This window comes from Chaetodon trifascialis, chromosome 11, assembly GCF_039877785.1.
Source record: "Chaetodon trifascialis isolate fChaTrf1 chromosome 11, fChaTrf1.hap1, whole genome shotgun sequence".
NCBI lineage: Eukaryota > Metazoa > Chordata > Actinopteri > Chaetodontiformes > Chaetodontidae > Chaetodon > Chaetodon trifascialis.
Window position 1 is genome coordinate 12,829,472 of NC_092066.1, and position 18,140 is coordinate 12,847,611.

General features: G+C 42.7%; 2 protein-coding genes across 3 annotated transcripts; both read right to left on the reverse strand.

Moving 5' to 3' along the window:
• Positions 1-4,215: 4,215 nt before the first annotated feature.
• On the reverse strand, positions 4,216-9,981 carry LOC139338588 (eukaryotic translation initiation factor 4 gamma 1-like). Of its 2 annotated transcripts, none has more exons than XM_070973750.1 (5): positions 9,633-9,981; positions 8,104-8,230; positions 7,928-8,014; positions 6,162-6,341; positions 4,216-5,915 (listed from the first exon to the last, which is right to left on the reverse strand). In XM_070973750.1, the coding sequence occupies exons 2-5, from the start codon at positions 8,176-8,178 to the stop codon at positions 5,832-5,834; spliced, it is 426 nt and encodes a 141-aa protein (XP_070829851.1). In that variant the 5' UTR covers positions 8,179-8,230; positions 9,633-9,981; the 3' UTR covers positions 4,216-5,831. The 2 variants fall into 2 exon arrangements, with proteins under 2 accessions (XP_070829851.1, XP_070829852.1); XM_070973751.1 differs by having other exon boundaries at positions 8,104-8,226; positions 9,633-9,746.
• Positions 9,982-11,480: 1,499 nt separating this feature from the next.
• Positions 11,481-17,933, reverse strand: LOC139338589 (serotransferrin-like). The gene is made up of 17 exons (XM_070973752.1): positions 17,832-17,933; positions 17,607-17,755; positions 16,798-16,900; positions 16,502-16,693; positions 16,121-16,250; positions 15,972-16,027; positions 15,286-15,449; positions 14,974-15,127; positions 14,717-14,880; positions 14,522-14,618; positions 14,412-14,432; positions 13,793-13,957; positions 13,220-13,370; positions 12,681-12,748; positions 12,402-12,583; positions 12,002-12,191; positions 11,481-11,849 (listed from the first exon to the last, which is right to left on the reverse strand). Exons 1-17 carry the CDS (start codon positions 17,869-17,871, stop codon positions 11,803-11,805), a joined length of 2,073 nt encoding a protein of 690 aa, XP_070829853.1. The 5' UTR covers positions 17,872-17,933; the 3' UTR covers positions 11,481-11,802.
• Between the last annotated feature and the right edge of the window lie 207 nt (positions 17,934-18,140).

An 18,140-nucleotide genomic window follows, 5' to 3' on the forward strand; every position in this document is an offset into this window, starting at 1 on the left:
AGAGCAAATACACCATTCCACACCGAGTACTCTTTCCACAGGTAGCCGATCCAAGTCCATGTCCAACTCTTTCATGACCTTCGCTCTTTGTATTTCAGGCATCACAGCTAGGACTTCACGCCTGTTGCTTGTCCATTTATTGAGTTGGAACACACCTTTGGCACAGATTGAGACAAGGTCATGATAGAGAGCTACTGCCTCCTCTTCTGTAGGTACAGACACCAAACAGTCATCCACATAGAAGCAATGTAAGACCTTATCTACAACTTCCTGGCTAAACTGTTCTTTATGGTCTTCTGCACACTTCCTGACAGCAAAATGGCACAGCTGGGTGATGAGGTCGCTCCAAAGAGATGCACCTTCATCCTGAAGTCAGTAAGCTGTTGGTTCAGATCCCCGTCTGGGCACCATAAGAATCTCAACAGATCGGCATCTTCAGCAGGTACCTTCACTTGGTGAAACGTGGCTTCTATATCTGCCATGATCACCACTGGTTCTTTTCTGAATCTAGTCACCACTCCAATCAATGAACTGGTCAGATCAGGTCCTTGTAGCAGCTGAGCATTAAGAGATGTTCCCTGGAAACTGGCCCCACAGTCAAAGACAACTCTAATTTTCCCTTTTGTAGGATGGTAAACACCATGGTGTGGAATATACCAGACTTTGCCATCTCCACGATCTATTTCACCTGCAGGCACCTTTTCTGCATAACCTTTGGCAACAAGCTCGTTCATGAAAGCATTATAGTCTGCATGAAAAGGTAAGTCCCTCTGAAGCCTTCTCTTCAGGTGCAAAGCACGCTGCACAACAATACTTCTGTTATTTGGCATGCTGAGTTCTCTTCTCCTCAAAGGTAAGTTGATCTGGTAGTGACCATCCACTTGCTTTGCAGAATTTGTGACAAGTTCCATAAACTTATGATCTTCTCTTGACATTGCAGGTTGCTCATCCATACTGCTCTCAGGAAAATCTGCTGCAAACTGCTGCTGCCAGAGTCCATCCAAATTCACGACAGACACTCTGTTTACTGTTATGTGTGGCTGTTCATAACTCAATGTACTCCCACTGTCTCCTTTCAACGGTCCATTCACAGTCCAGCCCAGCATTGTCTTTATTGCATAGGGTCCGCCATTGGCACTGCGAATGACTTGCAAAGGTTCCAGGGCCTGGAGAACATTTGTCCCAATCAGCAGCTCAATCCCTGCATCTATCTCAGGCAGGTATACGTGTTTCAAATGAGGCCAATTTTCAAGATCACACTGTTTGGGAATGTTACCTTTGTGGACAGGCATGAACTCCTGTGTATAAGTACCTGGCAGTTCACAAAAAACCTCCTGCTCCAAGCCAGCCACTTCCAGTCCTGACACGACATGGCTGCTCACGACCTTCTCTTGGCCCATGGTCCGTAAAAGAATGTGCACTTTCCGCCCTGTGAGGCCCAGCTTGTACACTAAACTGTCAGTACAAAATACTGCTGTACTTCCCAGATCCAAAAAAGCGTATGTGGTAAGTACTGTGGTGCCCTTCTGCAATTTAACCTGAACAGGGACTATAGGAAGTTTACATTCATGATCACCAGCCCCAGTAAGACTACTCAACACCAGAGTGCTGTCCACCATTACCTCTGCTTTCCTCTCAGCATGATCAGAACTTCACCTTTTCTTTTGCAGGAATGTGCAGTACAGTAGGATGTTTGAGGCCATATTTTCGACAAGAAATCCGTTTTCTGCAATCTTTGCTGATGTGTCCAATACACAGACAGCCAAAACAGACACCTTTATCTCTTAAGAAGCCTATCTTCTCTTTGTGAGTCCTCTTCTCCAACTGGGGACACAGATCTAATGTGTGTCCTCCTCCACAGCAAAAACATGTCCTCCTTGCTGGTTGCACAGATTCCTTACCACTGACTCCAGGTTGAATTTTATTTTCCACGGGGGCTACAGTGGTGGTGAAGCTGGTCCCTTTCATACTTGAACGAGGCTGTGTGGCAAGTTTATTTACACCTCTAGGTGTTGTGACTGAGGGGGCATCCTGAATATTTACGAACAATGGGTCTGTCAGAATTCTCACTTGTCTCTCAATGAAGTTTGTAATATCATTGAATGTGGCTCTGTGGCCATGCTTCTCTTGTAGCTCACAGGCCGCAGATCTCCATTTGTCTCTGTACTTATAAGGTAACTTCCTTATAATAGTTAGCATGTTAGCAGGCATATCGAGTTCATGCAAATACTGCACCTCTTCCATGGCGTTAGAACAGCCTCTAAGGAAAAGGCTGTAATCCTGAAGAGCTTTAACATCTTCTGTTTTGATGGGGGGCCATAAAAGAGCCTTTTCCATGTATGCCGCTGCTACCTTCTGCTCATTACCAAAATGCTCAGATAACAAAGCTTGAGCTTTAGCATATCCCCTCACTGGATCAAGATGCTGACAGCTTCTGATTAGTTGTTTTGGAAGACAACTGGTATACTGCTCCAAGTAGTGTAGTCGGTCACTGCAGCTCTCCGTGTTTGATTCAACCCCATTCTCAAAGGCCTTTTTAAATGTGTGGTATTTTAATGGATCACCATCGAAAGTTGGGATCTCCCTCCTAGGCAAGGATGAGAGGCTTTATTGTTGTATTAAGAGTGATGTTATTTCATTTTGCCTTCCCATAATAGCCCGCAAATTATTTCGATCCACATTTCCTGATCCAGCGCTTACACCCAAAGCATTTTGATGTTGAATATGCATACTTTCATTAGCATTTTGACCTGCCTGTATCCTGGGTGCATGAAGAGAGTGAGAATGTGGCTGAAGTGCTGTATTGTTTTCCTTTGGTTTAGTTAGTTAGACATCTGTGGAACAAATGCCTTAGCATCAGCTCTGAGAGTTTGTGATGTTAATTCTTGTTTTTCCAGATATGAATTCATTCCTTCTGCATGCTTTGTTCTTGAACCTCTCCCACTTAGGATGCTCCTGGATCGCAACACATCCAGTTTAGCCATTTGAACTGCAATTTCCTCATCCAATTTAAGCTGTTCCCTCCTTGTCCGTAGTTGTTACTCCTGTTGTTCCAGTTCATGTTTGTCCTTTAATATTTTTTGTCTTGCCATAAGTGCTGCCAAGTCAACTTCAGCTTGGAGACGAACTGAAGAAGTGGTTGAAACAGCTGATTTTCCTCCAACCACAGAACTTTGTGATCTGGCTCCTCTTCCCACATTAGACACACTGTCACTTGGTTTTTATTTCATCCAGCGGGTCATCAGCCATAATTACTGACACAGCCTGCACTGCTGTTTGAGAGTTATAAATGTCAGAAATGCACACTCTGTTATTACAGCTTTGACAGACTGATCAGGACTGTCATTGTGGAGCGATTCCACTGATTCACTCATCCATTTATTCACATTCTCTTTAAATGTATCGCTGTACTTCATGATGCTTGAAAGCCATTCATCTTGTTTAGTTCATCCTCTGGGAGTAAAGGAAGCAACATGTTGTGGTGGCATTTTCACAAAGTTGATGTAAAGTGTCAGTATGAAGTTGCACAGTTGAGACATTTTTCTTTGTTTTCATGAGAGTTTTCATTTCTGGTATGAGCCGTTTAATTTTATTATTATTATTATTTCATCATTTGCAAAATCAGCATTTATTTGACTCATTTTCCTCCTTTAATTTCCTTTACGTATTTTCCCAAAACCTTGCGCATTTGCAATAGCATCCACAAATCAAGAGGCATTCTCCATCAGACAAACATTAGATTTTCCACATCAGCAAAGCAGCAGTAACTTCATGGAGACACAACGGAGATTTCCCACATAAAAGCATGGAGACATTCAGCAGCGTAAGCCATCACAGAATCAAAGCAAGAGTCCAAAGAACAATAAGCCGTATCAGCAATCATCCCTGATTGACAATCAGCAAATGCAAGCCGCATTCCTTTCCTCCGTAAGGTTGACGAGCAGGCAAGCTTACCTTGCTGCAGATTCACGTTGCTGTGTGGCTTCCGGAGCTGTCAATCAAACAGCGCTTACCTCTGTGCTTCATCTCTGATGCTTGCTCTTTCCATTCTCCTCCGAAGCGCACCTCGATCCGCTGCAGTGTGAATACTTATAATCTGCCTTTTTTGTGGACTATTACAGCGACCTCAGGAACCAGGATGTCGCTTAGAGGATGAGATATGGGCCTAGTCTAGTTGTCCGACGCGCTGTGCCAAAGATCCGCCGAGACAGGAATAACTTAGAAAAACGTGCTTTAATAAAAAAAGCAATGAACTTAAGCAGTGTATACAAACTTAAAAAAAAAAAACAGCAATCAACGGACTTGAGGTGCATGCATGCGGTCAACAAGAAAATACGGTGACCCACTCAAACCTCTACCCTCGTGAACAGGTGCTTAAATCAACTAAGTGACACCAAACATATTCCCATGACCCAGATTCCACAAATCACTGCCACCAATCACAAATAAATACCAAAACAAATCAAGAGCATAATCATAAACCTTTACCTTGCCTTCATGGCTCCTATCAGAAAATAGTATTTACAGGCTGTTATGTACCGACAGACTTTTATGTACCGAAATATTGCACAGATTATAGCACAGGTTATTACACAGATTGTTTCACATGTTCACTTAAGTTATTGTACAGATTGTTACACATATTATTGTAATGATTACTTGGAGGAGTATCTGTTGTAAAGTCTGACAGCTGCAGGAAGGAATGACCTGCGATACCGCTCCTTCACACACTTCAGATGTAGCATCCTATCACTGTTGGAGCTCCTCAGTGCAGTGAGTGTGTGTTGGAGGGGGTGGGAGTCACTGTCTGTCATGGAGGACAGCTTGGCTGTCATCCTCCTCTCCCCCACCTCCTCCAGCCTCTTCCTGTCAGCTGTTGTGATGCTGCTCCCCCAGCAGACTACACCATAGAACAAGGCAGAGGCCACAACAGAGTCATAGAAGGTCTTCAGGAGTGCCCCACACACCCAAAAGACCTCAGCCTCCTGAGCAGATAGAGTCTGCTCTGTCCTTTTTTATAAAGTGCAGTGGTGTTATGAGTCCAGTCCAGTTTGTTGTTCAGATGAACACCCAGGTACTTATAAGATGTCACCATCTCAATGTCCCTTCCCTGGATGTTCACTGGTGATGTGGGAGAGTGCGGGTGCCGACGGAAGGCCACAACCAGCTCCTTGGTTTTATCCACATTAATCAGCAGGTGGTTCTGCTGACACCAGTCCACAAAATCCTGGATGAGTCCTCTGTATGACCTATCGTCCCCATCTGTGATGAGGCCGACAATGGCAGAGTTATCAGAGAACTTCTGCAGGTGGCAGCTGGGTGACAGGTGGGAAAAGTCAGCTGTATAGAGGGTGAAGAGGAACGGTGCCAGCACTGTTCCCTGGTGCGGCCCCCACACTGCAGAGGACGCACACTCTTCCTGTCAGCTGTTGTGATGCTGCTCCCCCAGCAGACTACACCACAGAACAAGGCAGAGGCCACAACAGAGTCATAGAAGGTCTTCAGGAGTGCCCCACGCACCCCAAAAGACCTCAGCCTCCTGAGCAGATAGAGTCTGCTCTGTCCTTTTTTATAGAGTGCAGTGGTGTTATGAGTCATTAAAACATACTAATCAGCCAAGCAAAACCACAACACACCCGGGATACCGTGTGGGTAAAGAGTTACGCAAAGGGACCAAAACTAGATGCTTAAACTCAATTAAATTTAAGATTCTGAGTCTGAGATTTCTCCCATTTTAACTGATAATCCTCCATGTGTATGGTTGTGCTTGGTTGTTGAGGGTTTTGGGCAACAACTCTTACCATAAGCAGGATATTCAGCAGGGCTGGACATTAACCAACAGTTCCTGGATAGAAGCCTGCTGTGACACTGGTCTCAGGATACTGCTGAGTAGGAGGCATATATGGGGCCCGGTACTGCAGAAACAAAACAAAAAGTCAGAACCAACTACAATAGAAGGAACAATTTAAGTTCTGAGAGCTTCAGGTCAAAGTCTTCCACCTCCACAGTGACATACAGTATTGGCCCGGATATGATGACCCCTTTTTCCAACACCTGTTTTTGGAAGACAAACTCTTCTCTCTTTTCAAATGCAGCAAACTCTTCATTATGTCTATCAGTCAAATGCTCACACTCACAGGCTTTTGCAAATGTGAACCAACCTGTCCAGGGGGGATGAAGTAACCCTGAGGAGAGCCAGCAAAAGACAGCTGCTGCTGGGAAATCATCATCATCTGGGAGCTGGGCGGGTAGACGTGAGCGGGTCCAACAGGCCATGGGCCACTACTAGTCTGTAGCCTTGGAGCACTGGTGGCCATGGCTGGTCGGTTCTGATAGTAACTCTAGAAACAGATGAGGGAGAATGAAGGATGATGATGAAGCGTGAATCGCACCACAAGCAAACCTGTTGCTCTCAGTGTACATTTAGCATTTAAACTGTGGCAGTCCTACCCCTTTTGTGTTAGAATATTGCAGCAGTTTAAAGGCCCATTTATACCCTCCGTAAATAACGGATACGGACGCTTTCGTCCGTATCCGGAGACTGTTTCATCCGTCAGTTTGTCCGTTGGCTCTGAGCTTAGCCATCCGGAGCTCTCCGGACGAAACCACCGGAAGTCGTGGGGGCAGTGTAGAGTCAAAATGAGCAAAATGAGTCAAACTAAAAACCGACGAAGAAGAGAACCGGCTCTACGTCAAAAAAAAAGATTTGTCTAATCTTTTTTTCCTATTTCTCAGTACTGTCATTATAATAATCTCCTCTACTGACGCCATTACTGATGCCGGTATATGCTGACAGAAGCGTTGACAAGGCATCGGCTGCCATGACAACGGCTCTGTAATTTATGACTCGACATTGTCCCCTAGAGGACACACTGACAAAATGCTGAAAACGGACGGAGGTATGAAGGCCCCCTACGGAGGCAATGTGTGGGACGGACAGACGGATGTCGTCCGGATCCGGAGGGTATAAATGGGCCTTTAGTTGTGTCTGTGTGTGTACCCAGTCACACACTCCCCTAACCTCAGCTGAAAGCAATGCACTCACAGGAACTGCCAAAGTGTACATGAAGTTCAGTTCTTGGGTTACACTGAGACTAAACTGTACTGAATGTCATGTCTCCCTGCAATGCTGAAGTTAGCCAAAGTTAAGGGGGTTGGATGCGGGGACGAAGAGAAAAGCGGTTACCTGTAATGCTCTGTATCCACCCTTCAGCGGCGTAACACATGAGCAGAGAGCAAGAGAGGGAGTGAGATTAAGGTGAAAATGAAGACAAGCGACAATGTGGAAGGCTGAGATTACAAGGTGTAAGGAGGAAGAGCATGAGAAGCAGCAGCAGAATATTTCTTAGCCATAAACAGTAAGCTCAAACAAGCGCAGCTGCACATGCAACTCTGTACAGGTGCACATAGAAGCAGAATCCCCTGAAGTTGTCTGGGTCCCAGTTGTGAGTGGTTAAAAAATTATTTCACTGGCTACAGGAGCATGCCAGCAGTGAAAAAAATTCAAGAATGCTGCAGGTACCAAAATCAATTCACTTTCATGTTAAACTGTATTCTTCACCTGACTATAAAATTATTTTAAAAAAAGTAAATGATTTTTTTAATCAGTTTACATTGCACAGTCGGATATTCTGTCATTACGACAGTGGGCTTGGGAAGATATCTTGCAAATGCAGAGTACCATGGGGGACAAACTAGGTATGTGCAGGATGAATAAAGCAGGCCTGGGTGAACGCTGCTTTGAAAACACTATGACCTGGCAACAAAAAAAAAAAATCTTCCTATGCAGAAATATGCATTTCTAGAATCAGATATTACTGGACCAGAAATCTTGGGAAAAGAGTAGGAAAGGGAGGGTTCTTATACCAAGCAAAACAAATACCTAACAGTAAATGCTGGGGCGGGGGGGGCATACTGTGAACAATACCTGTCTTGGCTGTGGTGCAGAGTTCATTTGTGGAGGTGGAGGGGTGGCAAAAACAAGAGATGGGGGCTGTCCAGGGCCGTAGGCCGCCTTGAGAGGAGAGAAAGGAGGAAAAATAGCTGTTACCAAAGTTTAACCTACCAAAACAGTGTAGATTCAATACGGTCAGTTGCTCTCACCTGTGTCAATCCAGGGGATGGGGCAGGGTTTGGGACAGAAGTGGGTCCCGTTATAGGCTGTGGTGGTTTGTTCATTTCACGTTCTTTTATGGTTCTGCATTAGGGTGGCGTTGTGTTGCCAGCCTTTCTGGAGAGGAGAGAGGAGCAAGAAATACAAAAAAAAAATAGATAAAAATACAATTAAGTACAAGCCAACTGTTAACCAAAGGCACTGAGGTGAAGTAAGTGCAATCATATGGGACATGAGACAACACTGTGCGAACATATGAAGCTGTAGTGAGGCAACATCTGAACAGGCAGTGAGGGTGTGTCCTGTGGTTTCGCCTATGATAACACTACCACCTCCCACAGTGTTGCTCACTTACATATTGCATGGCTAATGCATGTAGTGTTATGAGCAATTGATGTTAATACCCTTAGCAGATTCTGTTCTCAAACCAAATGGCAATAGACTCATGTGTTTTAACCTCCACCCAAAACTGTCTGTTGTTTGAGTAGAAACAGTCATGGTGGTTACTACATGATACAAAAAGGGAACTCATAGAGATTACTTCCAATGGTTTGAAGATCTATTTCCAACTCATACTTGACTGCCACCAAATCACTTGGACTGGTCCGGTTTTGAATGAATTTAAGAAAATGGATACCTCAGGTCAAAGTTCGTTTACTGACTTAACAGTGGCTTCAATGCCCCCTGAATGTGCTAGCTACATGTGCAAAAGATCAATTCAAATAACATTAAGTCGATATTCGTTTTAAAACTGCGTGCAGTTTTTTCATATGTGCTGAAATCGCTAAGACGAGCTGAAATTAGTAAAAACTGATGAATATTACTAATAGCAGACGTGTCATGAACCATCCACCTGCTGACGCAGGAACTATCGTTAGCTGCTAGCTAATGCCATGCTTCTTTTAGACAGGGCATCAATGTACAAAGCTACCATATCGTTCTTCACCTGACTTACGAGGTGTATTTAATTACAGGTCCAGCAAACTCCGAGAGCGAATGAAACCTTCAACATGACATTTAATATAAACCAATATTACTCTAACAAGGCAAATATTATCAGGATTTAAGTCAATTTACTCGAATAATACTACAGAAGCAGCTTTTAAATCACTAAACGTTAGGCGTTAAGGCTAACTAGCTTTACCTCACGAAGCCTACGGTGAAAACACTAAAATGAAGATTAGCCACGAGAACGAGGGATCCCGGCTGTCATTCCACCTAACGTTAGGCTAACTTCAGCTAAACAGCTACAGTGACTGTCCCGACATTAGTTACCTAAGCAACCACCATTAAACTAACGATAAAACATTCGAATTAATATGTTTTGTTTTGTTTTGTTTTTTCGTTTTCGTGTTCTAGGCGAGATTAGCTGGCTAGCTATCCGAGGCTTGGACTGACAGCCGGCAGGGCCTTGTCAACGAGCTAACATTAGCTAGCCTGTATGCCTTTGACAAATATGCAGCGAGGCTCGGGTGAACTTCAAGCTAGCATTACCACCGTCAAGTGATTTTGTTCTTACCAGGAATCAGTAGTGAATATGTTGTAAAATGGGTACTCGGGGAATCAGCCTCTGTTCAGTCTTCTGTTATTGAAAGTAGTGGTGTTGCAGTTTCCTTGTCCTTTACTCCAAAAGAAAAGTGACCGGCAGATGGGGTGAGTACCACTACTGTCACTTCGGTTTAAATCCCCGGGCGTGCAAAAGTGACAGTGCTCAAAACCAAATACTATAGCACTTCTGGAGTACTACTGACAACTCCAATGGCCCCGAAAAAAGCCTCTGGACCGGAGGTCCATGATCAAGGCGTCGATGTTTCTGGTCTATGGAGCCGGTGCGCCTCCAAGTCGCATGGGTAACTTCCGGGAAAATTAAAATTTGATGCCGTGGCCTTGGTCATGTGATGCAGGAGCTTACGTCAATTCGTCAGCGTGTGCCCAGAGATGGAAGTATTAATACAGTAAAATTCCTGCGTTCAAAACCGTACAGAAGTAAATGTTAGATAATCAATAAAATATAAAGTATCAAAAGTAAAAGTAGGCACTCATTCTGCAGTAAAATGCTCCCTGTCAGTGGTTTTATTATATATGATGTTTTTGGATTAATATTACTGCTGCATTAATGTGTATTTTGCACTTTACTGCTGTGGATGTTTAAGTTTGAGCTAATTTTAACTATTAAATATACTGTTGTAGTTTAATCTACAGCATTACAATCATATATGTTTGTGAGAACGTGAAGAAAAACAGCCCTGTTTTCAGTTTTATGACAATGCATTTTCCAGTTAATCCAGGAGGGTTTTTAAATAGTTTATCTGTTTAATGAAGTAGGACAATTTTCTCAACCCATAAAGGAACACTTTTCAGTTTAGCAGAAAAATCACCGAATTTGGAGATGCATGGTTTTCACTGGACAGGAAGGGTATGAAAGATTGTTATCTAAAGTTCCATAAAATGGAAACACTCAAGTATGTTTAATGTTTCTGATATTTACTTGAAAATATGAATTCATTTTGAAATGCTTTTCAGAAAATTTGTTCGGAAATATGTGCTCATAACTAAAGAATATCAAATGAATGATAAAGGTCTGAAGCTGTGCCCTGCATTATTACCTGGGCAGGCTACATAATTTGTTGAGGGGTCCCATGCCAAAAATGACATGGTACATTTTTCTAAAGAACTCTTAAATAAATGTTTGGAGCGTTTACCACAAAGAGAGGGTCAATAAGGGGCCAAAGTTAATTTTTACCCTGGAGCCTGATAGTGGGTTTGTTTGACTATGCCAACAGCTTCAGTCAATGAGAACCTGTTTATCTATTGCCTAATTCTTGACATTGCAATACATGATCAAGACTGAGACCATGAACTGTGAAAACTCTTCCTGTAATCTAGCCACCTCTATCTGTTTATGGTCAGATGTGTTGCAGGGAGACATGAGGATTTTGTGCAGATTTTGGATTGGGTGGAGCTTTTCTGGAGGCTTTTCAGAGTGCCCAAAGAGCCCAGTGTCCCATGTTATTTGTGACAGTGATGTTTATCTAATCATTTATTTATTCCTTTTGGAAGTGTACAGAGAGAGTAGTTTGTGAAATAAATTAGTGCTTGTAAAATTGTGACTGTTCACTGATTATTATTTTACTGATGATTTAGTGCATCCCTTGTCGTGATGATTATTAAGTGCATGTACTTTTTCTATAAGAATATTTCAGATTCCAGATGAGTTTCACAACAAAACCTTAAATTTATATTACAGACAATAAGCAACAATATTGTCCCCTGACCCCCAATACTACTGTGTGCTTTTTAGTGACATTTAAGATGAAAGCCTGAACATGACATTATTACAATAGCAAACCATACTGTTACCACAAAAGAGCATTAAAAAGGCTTTATTTGAGAAAAGTTAGGCACGTGTTAACAAAACATAACATTAATCCAATAACACAGGTAATGTAACATTATGTTTGAACAGCATGAAAAAAGCTACAATAGGACATGATTGGCTGCAGAATAGTTGATCCGTAGGTTGTGGTAGTGATTTATATCTGTTTGTTGGTTGCACGTCTAAAAATAGGTCTAAAACAAGAGCAGTAGGAAAATACACAAGGCAATTTTTGGGTTGAGTGTGGGAAGTTTGGGTAAGGTGCTCGAATCACTGACAGCTGAATGGGGCAGCACGTTGTCTGTGGTCACCACTAGATTTTTTGCTGGCAGGAATGGAAAGTGCAGGATTTCTCCAGATCTGTAGGGAAGGAAAAAATATAATTAGTTGGGACTGCAGCACAGTCACGTATTTTATTTATGGTGTTTTTGATGTGTCGAGGCTCCAATACAGTTTTAAGGTGAATCTGTTAGATTACTGTTAACCTTGATTTAACCCACAGTAGTACAAACCTGGGGTGGATTCACTGCACTGTCTGAGTGAAGTCATGGCATTGATGTAATCTGTCCCCAAAAACTGGTCAAAGGATGTTCCAGCAGAAACCTCCTGGAGACACTTAGTGGAGTCCTTGAAGAGGAGGTTCTTTCCTGATTCAGACTGGAACATTCTGAATGAATCGCTGCCACTGGTGCCAAACTTGGTCTAAAAATTAAAAACAAAATTAAGATTTAAACGACACACAGAGTGTGAATGAGTCAAAACTGTAGACAATGCACACCCAAATGAGGGAATACCATTATTACAGTAAAAATGAAACTTAAAACAAGGAATAGAATATTTTGTAATGCAAACAAGCAAAGCCTAAATGCGACCTCAAAAAATAAATACATAAATAAATAAAAAATCACCAACCTGCTGGTCCTGAAGGATGCGAACCACCTCACCGTGGCTCTCCGGACGAGTCACCACAGCGTGTGCAGGCACAACAGCCAGGTGGCAAGAGGCGTAATCAGTGACTGGCACTGAGCTCTTACCAGGGCAGATCAGCTCGTAGTCAGCAGAACTCAAACCACTTGCCCATGCTGGACCGTTGCCTTTGATGAGAAAATGTGGCATTGATGAATGTTAAAGTTTTGAAGGAAACAACACAGCGGTAGTTGAGATGAAAACAGGTCAAAGTCAATCTCTTACCATCACTGTTTTCTCCGACGATTGTGTGTTTGATGAAGGCAACATCGCCGGCACCATCAACAAGACATCTGTAATCATATACAACATGTAAATATGATGATTCCACCCTATGCTGGATGCTCTGGGAGAGTAATTCATGGAATAATTAGATGAGAAGATTGATACCACTCTCATATTTCATGTACAGCTGGAGTTGGGGGGCAGTTAGCTTAGCTTAGCACAAACAATGAAGCAGAGAACACGTAACAAGCAGGCTCTCTCAAAAAGTTCAAAAATACAGCTGCTAGCAGCCTAAGCTTACTGATTAATAAATTGCTGTTGTTAATAAAAGTGATGTTATCATTTATTGTTGGTAGCAACCAGCAGAGAAGCTGCAAAAAAGTGCAAATAGACAGTCTTTGGCTAATCAAGGCTAACAACCTCCTGGTTTAAGCTCCATCCAGACATGGGAGTGGTATCAGTCATCTTTACTCATTCTGTAGAAGAAGACAATGTCTGTATTTCCCAAAATTTTTCTGCAGAGAATAAGTGCTTCCTACCTGAAGGCTCCAGCGTAGCCATAGTACTGCTCATCAGCACTGGCTTTGCACTTGGACTTATCTCCTACAGCTTTGCCACTGCCGGCACACTGCGAACAGAATGGAGATTCAGGGTCTGCTCCAGGGGCACAGCCTCCGCTGAAGAACTTAGCTGAGTAAGAAGAAGGAAACAGTCAGTATGGTGTTTGCACTCAGCGGTGCCTTATGCGGTGTGCATAAGGCAATCACGTCTCCTAAAAACTACATTTCTTCCAATGCAGCAACAGCAATGAATTATGGGGTGGTGGGGTGGTGCTGGACATACAAAGTACAGAACTACAAAAACACTTGGTCAAGGTTCATGAAAGAGTGTTTTTTTTTTTTTTTTTTTTGTTAAATATTTAACAAAGACCACAGTCAGTGCTTCAAGTTATCAAAACATATTGAGACAAAGAAATTCAGTTTTAGTTTCCACAAGTGGACTTTTGCAACTTTGCAGGCAAGTTCAATGTAACGTTTCTGCATTGTGGCGCATTATGCTTCTTTCTTAACATCCTTCAAAGTAGAAGTATATGAACAGAACCTTTAACTTACTGAAGTCACAGTCGTTGGTCAGCTTGTGGATGTGGCCCATGGGGATGTTCCAGCCAGCAGTTCTGCCGATGCCTGTGTGGCAAGACTTCTTGCCCTTCAGGTTCTCCCAGGTCACCCCTGAACCCTTCTTTACCACAGCAACAGCATAGTAAGAGGAGGCTGAGGCTACAAGCACAGAAGAAGATGAATGAGAAAACTGTCCGGCAGATAGTCATTAGTTATAGTTCAGCTCAGAGATAAGCACATGTTACAAATAGTTTCCTAATAAATTCAGTGGTACTTGAGGAAATAGACAATATCCAATTGGCATATTTCCAGTAAATTAACTCCAGTTAATTGCTAGCAGGACCTAGAAAGTCTTTGAGTCAATGCACAGCAGGTCAGCTGAACACTGCAAAATCTGAAATGTGTGTGTAGTGAAGCATACATCTTAGTAGAATAGTAATGATTTCATGTTTAATTGAATCCTAATTTTTCTTACAATTAGCATCAAATTACACAGCTCTTTCCAGGAAACTTCCCCAGAAACAAGCATGAATCTTATCTATATTATCACTCAATTTTATGTATATCACTTAAGCTAGAAGGAACAGAAATACTGTACAGGCAGGTTTATTACCTCCAGGGACGCTGCACTGCGCTGTGGAGAGACAGAGACATGCAAATATTATTCATGTAGAAAAGGTAAAACACAGGATCATGTGTGATGCTTTCTGTGCTTTCTCATACCTTCGTCATACTGCTCCACCATAGCAGGAACCAGACCACACTTCCCAGCTGTGTACACCTGTCCTCCATCCACTGCCATTGCGTCAGCCTCTTTGCGCTGCGGGATAATTGAGTCGACATATGATCAGAGACAAATGCCACAAAATTCTTAAGCTAGCAATAGACTCCCGTATTTTCCATCCAAGAGTGTTTTACCATAATCTTTTTCAGGCAGTCCTCAACAGTGGGGGCACTCTGGCATTCAATGACAGTGTTGTCACCCTCCATACTGTTGATGCTCCATGTGTCACATTTGCCTGTCTCGGCGTGGCCCACAGCACACCATCTAATGGCAGTGGATGTAGTGGCTGGGGTCTGCTCTGGAAAGTGAAGTAAAGCATTAGCATAAGCCAGCATCTGCCGTCTAATCAATTTGTCTGATGGTTTATGGGTGTTAAAATGGGTGTTTGTACCTCTCTTAAGGGAACGGACAATGCTCATGTATTCAGCACCCAAGTACAGGAAGGAATCTGTGCTTGGGGGCAGGCGCACCAGCTTCACTGCTGAGTCCTTGAACATCAGGTTTTTGGCAGGTGCATAGGCATCAGAGGAGAAGAGGTCAAAGCCCTGAAAAGGCAAAAAGTGAGCAAATGTTATTATGTAAGCACAAGTTACATATTGAAATGATTCCTTTTATCATGAGTCACTGTTCTGCTTTATTATTCCTATCAGGCAGTGAACTCCACTACTGGCTCTTTGTGTCAGATAAATATTTCGTATTATACCTGCACTGAGCTGAGACTTGTCCAGATTAATTCAGCCAGCTGTGGGTCCTTACGGGTGACAACAGCATGAGCTGGTACTCTGGCCAGGTGGCAGGTTTTATAGCTGTCGATGGGCGCTCTGGTGTTATCCTTGCACAGAAGCTCGTAGCTGGCCTTCTCGGAGTCTGAAATCAAATCAAATCAAACTTTATTTATATGGCACTTTTCATACTTAAAAGCAACACAAAGTGCCTCACAGAGGCTAAAAACAGTAAAAAAGAAAAGGAAAAAGAAAAGAAAAGAATACCCAGCCCTCCCATCCCCATAAATATATAAATGTGTCACAATAACAATTTCAAAGTTTTCTCTTCTAATCTTCCACTTCTAAATAAATCTCTTACCCTTTGTCTCAGTATCACTAGTCAAGGTTTATGGTTCAGCAAAGGAGTATCATGTTCATATGGATATGTTGGGCATGTTTTCCTAATCTGGATAATTTCATGCAAATTATGAAGAGTTACAGAAAAAGTTGCTTAACATTCAGATTGTGATATAGATGTGATGCGCTTGCAACAGTGCTGCTATTTTGATGTTTTCAAATAATATTTAAAAGGAAGATCTTGGTATTTAACTGAAATAAGACAAAAAATGTAAATATTTTATAGTCTCATAATACAGAAACAACTGAGAAACAATTCAATACTGACCAGGTACAGTGAGATGCTTCACAAAAGCCACTTCTCCAGCATCTTCCACCAGACACCTATAAAGCAAAGCAATCCACAGGTGCATCAACATTACAGGTTTGATTGTAGCAGCATGTCTGGAGGCTAAACGTGTAAAGGCTGATACTGACTGGAAGGCTCCGGCGTAGTCATAGTAAGGCTCCTTGTGGGTCCTGGAGCAGTCTCCCTTGCACAGCTCACACAGTTTGCTGCCTGCTGTTGCCCCTGGAGCACAGCTGGCCGAGAAGTACTTGCTCACCGCTGCAAAAGAAAAAGCAGGGCTGAAGCAAATATTTTAGAGATACTGAGGTTTTAAGTCCGTCCCAGCAATGTTGCAGAAAACCGAGGAGATGACCTCAGCAGCAGCTGCAGCTCTGACCACAAGTACACTGAGTCAAATGCAATTTTTGGTTGTCTGACCTTTGCCACAGCCAATGCACACATTTCATACTGCCATCAGTAGTGACATATATAAGTAGTAACTTTCATTTGAGGGTTGTGTTGAAACTCACCCTCTTCCACGGGGCTGTCCTCAACGCCTGACCACTGAATCAAATTCATGGACAACAGAGTTCCTATGGGAATGTTCCAGCCTGCAGATTTTCCCAGTCCAGTGTGGCAGGATTTCTTCCCCTGCAGATCCTTGATGCCAAACCCAGTGCCCTTCTTCACCACAGCAACAGCGAAGTAGCAGGTGTCTGAAGCTGGAAGTACACAGAACAGCTGTGAGCAAAAGGTTCAAACATGTAGCTCATGCAAAATGCTAGACATCCCCTTCCTGGTGCTAATTTTATCAGTAAAGACATACTGGGACCGTAGTCCTCAGCAATAATGGGTTGCAAGTCGTAGTTGATCAGTCCAGCAGTGTAGATGTCCCCTCCGTCCAAAGTGATGGCATCTGCTTCACCAGCCTGATTGCAAAAACACAACCAGCAGCATGACATTATTATTCAGATAGATAGATTGTGTTAATACTTATGAACAAGACTTCTAGTTGGTTTAGACTATTTTCACATTGTGGCAGAAAATGAAAGTACATTTACTCAATTACTGTTCAATTTTGAGGTGGTTTAGCTACTCAAGTATTTCCATTTTATTTGTATTACATTTCAGAGGGAACTGTTGTACTTTTTACGTCAATACATCCTTCTGACAGCTGTAGCTACTTTGCAGATAAAGATTTTGCAGATATACTAGCTTTGAATAAAATTGATTTGACTACTAAACTGTAAATTAGGTACTCAAAAATAACACTGCTTCACCTGCTGCAAGACTGAAATGTTTTATAAAGGTTATCATATCAATAATAATAAGAATCAGATCATATTAAAATAGTTTTCATATTCTTTAATACTTCTTACTTTTCCTTATTATGAAGCAGTATTTGTAATGTAGTATTTCATTGTGGTATGTACACTTTTAAAAAGGCTGAATGAATCCTTTTCCTCACCTCTGACATCATCAGTAAATATAATACTTTTGACCATTACAAGATCCACTGATTAGCCATTTTTATAAGATAAAAGGTGAAATTAAACACTAAGCCTGAAGCTATGGAGACATTTCTCTTATCTACTGTGATGAAGTGTGAGCTCTGGATGATGTTCCTCTTCTCACCCTAATTGCCATGATGCAGTCGATGGTGCTGTCTCTCTTCGTGCAGGAGAACGCCGGAGCTTTGGCTGCCAGGTCCGTACATTTCCGGAGCTCTTGGTCCGACTTCAGGCACCATCTCACCTTGTCAGTGGGGGCCGCAAAGGCGGTGGCTGCAAATACAGACGGGTAAATAACAAATGCGGACACACTGAGAGCTCAGTGAAGTGAATTGAGAAAAGTCTTTACCGAAGCATCCGAACAGAGCCACAAGGAGGAGAGCGTTCATGCTGGACGGCGGGGTCTCCAGGTCAGCAGAGCAGAGAGTCCGGGGGGCAGCGCAGGCTTTTATAGCCCAAAAAAAAAAAAAAAAAAAAAAGTTTGCTCAGGTTTCCTAATGCGCGCGTGCGTTGAGTGCGCGTGCGTGTGTGTACTTTTGTGTGCTGGTACACGAGATGGCACAGAAGCGAAGATTTTCCAACATGTCCACATTCTGGAAATTCACAGACTCTCCTCTGAGGCCATTGTTTGCGCCGAATTCACCCAGATGATCAGAAA

Coding starts and splice junctions, on each gene's coding strand:
- LOC139338588 (XM_070973750.1), bottom strand. CDS start 8,178: ATGAACAAACCACCACAGCCTATAACGGGACCCACTTCTGTCCCAAAC. Junction 6,342..7,927: donor CTGCACCACAGCCAAGACAG/GTATTGTTCACA, acceptor ATCTGTTTCTAG/AGTTACTATCAGAACCGACC. Junction 5,916..6,161: donor ACTTCATCCCCCCTGGACAG/GTTGGTTCACAT, acceptor TTGTTTCTGCAG/TACCGGGCCCCATATATGCC.
- LOC139338589 (XM_070973752.1), bottom strand. CDS start 17,871: ATGAACGCTCTCCTCCTTGTGGCTCTGTTCGGATGCTTCG. Junction 16,694..16,797: donor TGCTGAGGACTACGGTCCCA/GTATGTCTTTAC, acceptor GTGTACTTCCAG/CTTCAGACACCTGCTACTTC. Junction 13,371..13,792: donor GACCAACGACTGTGACTTCA/GTAAGTTAAAGG, acceptor CTTCTTACTCAG/CTAAGTTCTTCAGCGGAGGC.